Source organism: Arachis stenosperma, chromosome 3 (assembly GCF_014773155.1).
Source record: "Arachis stenosperma cultivar V10309 chromosome 3, arast.V10309.gnm1.PFL2, whole genome shotgun sequence".
NCBI lineage: Eukaryota > Viridiplantae > Streptophyta > Magnoliopsida > Fabales > Fabaceae > Arachis > Arachis stenosperma.
Window position 1 is genome coordinate 118,660,555 of NC_080379.1, and position 6,478 is coordinate 118,667,032.

General features: G+C 31.7%; 1 protein-coding gene across 1 annotated transcript; it reads left to right on the top strand.

Moving 5' to 3' along the window:
* The first annotated feature begins 205 nt into the window (after positions 1-205).
* LOC130966623 (uric acid degradation bifunctional protein TTL-like) lies at positions 206-1,933 on the top strand. The gene is made up of 4 exons (XM_057891440.1): positions 206-364; positions 505-606; positions 1,561-1,654; positions 1,755-1,933. Exons 1-4 carry the CDS (start codon positions 206-208, stop codon positions 1,931-1,933), a joined length of 534 nt encoding a protein of 177 aa, XP_057747423.1.
* The last annotated feature ends 4,545 nt before the right edge of the window (positions 1,934-6,478 follow it).

The following is a 6,478-nucleotide window of genomic DNA, read 5'->3' on the forward strand; positions in this document are numbered from 1 at the left end:
GATGTATATTGCTCATTAGTTACAATTGTTTCCCCTGGAGAATCTGATTTTATTAACATATTTTGTCTTCAAGTTATTTAATGTAGTAACATGTTAGTATATTATAATTGAAATTATATATTGACTGACATGATCGGAGTTACCAGGGAAATTGGAAGAGAGGGACCTCTTTCTTTGTGCCTCTAGCATCTTGTTTTGCAATGCAATGGAAGAGGCCTCCCCGTTTTCTTTACTGGAGCACGCAACATCATTCGTAAGAGACCTGTGGTTCAACACATTGCCAATTCAATCATGGCTGGATACATTTTTAGCACACAGGCACATAGGTGATGCTATTACTATTGCGCATAGAGATATTAGGACGGTACATTGTCATATGTCTGCTTGTAAAAAGGGTGTTTTACTATATTTCAATCTGCCATAGTCAATCCAGATGTTTTATTGTCTATAATCAAAAGGCACTTTCGAAAAGGCCTTACATATTTGAAACCCTGAACATTGCAGGAATTACTTCAATTCGCAACAAAGTACCGCAAGAAATTCGGCTTCGGGTTTGTAACTAGCACAAACCTATTTCTTTCGCAACAAATACTAAAAGAGGTGCAGGTAAAGTTTGGATTTTTTTTATTTGTTTAGCCATCTAGTTGGGTGCAATTGTTTAACTCAATGGTGATATGGTCAGTTACTAACCTTTATTTTGTCAAATGAGATACTGAATGGGTAAGTAAATAACTATATGTATGTTTCTAGAGTAAATGTTGAATAATTGACTCTCAAATCTGAGCAGACACGAGAGCATGTTACATGTAAATTGTTATTTTGTCCAACAAAACCATAGTAATTTAAGTTAGTATACCTCAAGTCTTTCCCTTTTCCTCCTAGTTTGTTCTTTTTGTTTTCTTTTTACTTCCTAACTGATAAATTGGAAGAAGAAAGTTTGAAACCAAGAACTGGATGTGGATGTAATTTAGTAAGTTAATTTTCTTCATTGAATCTTGCAATAAGCATGATTTGTACACCGAAACATGATGATCGATTTTCCAGATTATTAATTGTAGCAGTACTGTATTAGTGTCATATTTTCTTGTTTCAGTTGAAACATTGTTAGTGCATCTTGTTAGTGCAATGAACGTGATTGAATTTTATAAATATGTGAAATTCTAGCTTTTGTTGACTGTATTTAGTTGCTGAAAGCCTAGTAGCTGACCATGGAATAAGATCTTTACAATGGTTGTTCACCGATTTTAACCCCAAAAGCTTGTTTTTAAGGAATGGATTTTAATTTGCCAGTTGGCACTTGTTACTGCTTCATTTGTATTGCATACTTTTTAATTTAAATTTAAATTTTAATTTCTTTTTTAGTGTGGGATTCTATATTTATATTAAGGTTTATTTGGTATTAATTAGTTACCATGGTGTCCATTTGGCATGTTCTTAAGCTGATATGAAGCATGAAATATTACTGAAGTATCTAGAAAGTGCCTCTGATTAGTGTTGTTGATGACTTCTAGCTACCAATTACTGCACCTTTTTATCTGGAACTTCTTTAAATTTGTGCAGGCACGCTATGAGAATAGTCTGAATGTTGAACTTGAAATTGCGTCTCAGGAGGAATTCACTCTTATAGAAAGAGGTCTTACAAAACTTTGGGAATGTAAGCCAAACCAGTAGTTTATAACATGGAGTTTAATCATGTTTGTTTTTTGTAAAATTTGTAATTCTAAGAACTTGATTGCCTATGGTGTATCCATCAGGTTTAGCTCGGAAAAAGATTCAAGAAATTCCGGAAGAGACAGGCGAGATAGTTCAAGATTCAGTGCTCGAAGAAGACGTTGTGCCAGATAGTTCTGATGAGGTTGTCTCTAAAGGACACAAACCTTCCATCCTAACCTTTGACCTCAATAAAACTCCAGAGGAGAATGATATCTGTTGAGTCAAGTTTTTATCATTAGTCTGATTTGTCTTATGAAATATTGGGATTGAATTGAACAAAATGACTGTGTGTTTTTTTCTTTGGATGTTGAATTTGATGAAGTAGCAATGAATTTAGAGAAGATTAATCTCAAATTAGTATATATCTCTTGAATTAATTTATATTGTGACTTGTTGGATTAATGGTTCGTACGAGTGCAAGGCTTTTATATTACCGATTTGTTATATATATACGTATTTAAAGTATTACAAATAAATGTATAAACTCAGCTGGTAAAACTGCTTAATAAACTACATTCTATAATCATGACTATCATATTGACAAAATGACATGAATTAATTAATAAACATAAATTAATTAATTAAGATCTATAATTACACACTACATTCATAACCTAAAATTTTGAAATTGTTTAATTTATCCCATTGATTTACTAATTTATTTTAACCCAAATTAATGCGCTCATCTTAATTTATAATTAGTAAATATTATTATATTATAACTGTAAAAAATATTAGTATCACCGTTACAATTATTATTATTATTATTATTATTATTATTATTATTATTATTATTATTATTATTATTATTATTACTATTACTATTAGTAATAACATTATGATATTAATTAGAAATCTTTTTATTTTTTTTAAATTTACCTTCAAGTAATTTAAAAATATAATAATATCCAACAGTAAATATATACTTTTAAAATAAATCTTAAAAATTGAATTTTGATATAATTTTTGGCAACCATGATTATAAAAATAAGATATTATTATACATAAAAATAGGTAATTTTTCGTTAAGTATATAATTTTTTATGATTTTTTTTGTGTTAACAACGAATAATATTTTTAAAAAATCACAAAATAATATATACTTAACAAAAAATAACCAAAATTTAAGAATAATAATATCTCACTTTTCTAATTATACTTACAAAAAATTGTATCAAAATTCAATCTCTGATGTATTTTTTGAGAAATACATATTTAATGTTAGTTTTTTTGCAAAATTATCTAACATTAAATATGTATTTCTCAAATAATACATTAGACATTAAATTTTGATACAATTTTTGGCAAACATAAGTAAAAAAATTAGATATTTTTATCCAGAAAAATTTGGTGATTATTCGTCGAGTATATATTTTTTTGTAATTTTTTATTAACAACTAATAATACTTTTAAAAAATTACAAAAAAAATACTTAAACAAAAATTACAAAGTTTTAAGAATAATAATATTTTATTTTTTTAATTATACTTGTGAAAAATCACATTAAAATTCAATCTCTAAGACATTTTTTGAAAATATATATTTATTATTGGATATTATTGTTGTATTTTTAAATTATTTAAAAGCATTTTTGTCGATAGTAAACTTCAGGTGCATTTTTGTCAGCATTTGAATAATTCGGAGACGTTTCTTATATTTTTATGATAATACCTTAATATTGGACCGGTTTAACTTATTTATAATAGTGGCTTAAGTATATATTCCCTGTTACTCAGTTGCTTCATTTTTCAAATCAGAGAAGCCACCGTCACTACCATAATCCTTATTCTTCCCCTACTACTAAACCATTCATATTGTCGAACCCCTTGAAATCTTGCTTTGTCCTGGTTTTTCTCCTCTATGTCTGCCTCTGCGGCGAGCCAGCATCCCGAAGCTCGGTAGTTCTTCTCTCACCCTCAATCCAGTCATTCAATTGCGGGTAAGCACCACTGGACTCCTGTGTTCAATTGCTTATTTAGTGTTTGAAAAAGAGGCCAATAATAAGTTTAAAGTTGACATGCAAGTTTCTCCTAATGTTATTAGCTGAGTTAATTTATTAATAGGGAGTGGGATTTGTTGATGAAGAGCATGATTTCGTTAATGGTGGATTCTGAGTTGGGGTTTAATTTTTTATTTGACTGCGCTTTTAATATTCTCAATGGTATATTTGAATCTTGTTGCTGATAATGGTTGCCTGTGAATGACGCGCATGCATGTCTCAATTCATGTAGAATTAATTCCCAATAAGTTATTCATTAGTTTCGTTAAATAGAGAACAAACAAAGGCTAGTTGAAAAAAAAATTACACTAATCATATTACACGTTAATTTGGCTTGCAATGTAAATTGAAGGGTACAGGGACATCTTCTCTCGTCAATAGCTCAACTGTCAACCCTATTTACAAGGAAAGAACCATATATCTCTTAGAAATAGATTTTATCAAATAAGTGTATTTCATTTGAACTCAATGAGGTAGGTAGTAGATAGAACTAGTACCGTGTATGAAGCTTAGTAGAAGATATCACACAAACAAGCAAGGACTCAACACTTGGCTATCCTTCTCTAGTCAAAATTAACTCAGTTAAACTAATATCCTAGTTTCTTCATTCAAGATCATGCTAGGGATTACTGATGCGGTATTTTATAACCCACAAACTAACCGATAAGTGTACCGGATCGTACCAAGTAATACTTTACGTGAGTAAGGGTCGATTCCACAAGAATTGATGGATCAAGCAACAATAATTAATTGATTGGCTTAGTTAGGCAAGCAGAAAAGGGTTTTGAGATATTCAAAAGGTTTAAATTTGAAAATATCAAAAGACAGGTACGCAAGTAAATAAGTTGAAAATAAAATATTGGCCTGGAGAGACAGTTAAGGCTTCAGAGTTATCTATTTTTCCTGATTAACTTTTCTTATTAACTATTTTAATCATGTAGGATTTAATTTATGGCAAACTATATGTGACTAGACCCTAATTCCTTAGACCTTTCTAGTCTTCTCTAAAATTCATCAACAGCCAATTTCTTGGTCAATTAATTCCAATTAGAAGCTACATGATCAAATTCCAGTTTATATGCCACAAAAATTCTAATTATCCAAAAATAAGGGGATTATATGTCACGTATCCCGTTAAATCCAAATAATTAAAATTTAGGAGAATATGTTTTCAAGCTGTTGTTCAAGTAAAGAGCTTTTCCAAGTTTTACAAGAACTAAAATAGAAAGAGGGTCATACTTCCGTTCCACCCAAATTCATAAAATAAAGAGCAAAAACAATTCTTAAATTATAAATCCATGCATAAATTAAAATAGAAAAATCAATAAAATCAATCCATACAAATAGATAGAGCTCCTAACCTTAACAATGAAGGATTAGTTGCTCATGGTTCCGAGTAGAAAACTAAGATTGTAAATTGGAATGGAATAATGTTCTCCAGGGAAGGAAAGTTTCTCCCTTTTATATCTAATCCTAATAATTTAAAATCTAATTTCAAAAATTAAAATTAAAAATAATAATATCTTTTTCTAAAAATAAGATTTGAATTTAAATTTGAATTAATTAACAAGTCATTCAGTTGATGGGTGGGGACCACTTGTTTTGTCTATTCTGCAGCTTCTAATCTGTGTTTTCTGGGTTGGAAACTGAGTCAAAATAGCCAAGAAATCGCCCCCAGCATTTTTCTGCATTTTCTACCCGTGGCGCATGTCATGCATACGCGTCAGTCACACGTACGCGACAATGGTCTTTTTCGCAAGTCACGCTGACGCGTCGGTCACGCGCACACGTCGATGAGCAAATCCTCAAATCACGCGTACGCGTCAGTCACGGGCACGCTGATGAGCGGATAATTTGTACGCTTTTTGGCATTATTTTTAGTATGTTTTTGGTAGTTTTAGTTGAGTTCTTAGTATATTTTTATTAGTTTTTAATTAAAATTCACTTTTCTGGACTTTACTATGAGTTTGTGTGTTTTTCTGTGATTTCAGGTATTTTCTGGCTGAAATTGAGGGATCTGAGCAAAAATCTGATCCAGAGACTCAAAAGGACTGCAGATGCTGTTGGATTCTGACCTCCCTGCACTCGAAGTGGATTTTCTGGAGCTACAGAAGCCCAATTGGCGCGCTCTCAACGGTATTGGAAAGTAGACATCCTGGGCTTTCCAGCAATATATGATAGTCCATACTTTGCCCAAGATTTGATGGCCCAAACCGGCGTAGCAAATCAGCATCAGAAATTCCAGCGTTAAACGCCGGAACTGGCATAAAACTTGGAGTTAAACGCCCAAACTGGCATGAAAGCTGGCGTTTAACTCCAGAAAAGGTCTCTACACGAAATTACTTCATTGCTCAGCCCAAGCACACACCAAGTGGACCCGGAAGTGGATTTTTCTGTCATTTACTCATCTCTGTACACCCTAGGCTACTAGTTCTCTATATATAGGACCTTTTACCATTGTATTTTTCATCTTCGGACATCTAGTTCTTAGATCATTGGGAGGCTGGCCTCACGGCCATGCCTAGACCTTGTTCTTATGTATTTTCAACGGTGGAGTTTCTACACACCATAGATTAAGGTGTGGAGCTCTGCTGTACCTCGAGTATTAATGCAATTACTATTGTTCTTCTATTCAATTTCACTTGTTCTTTGTCCAAGATATCACTTGTTCTTCAACTTGATGAATGTGATGATCTGTGACACTCATCATCATTCTCACTCATGAACAAGGTGACTGACAACCATTCTTGTTCTACAAGCATATGA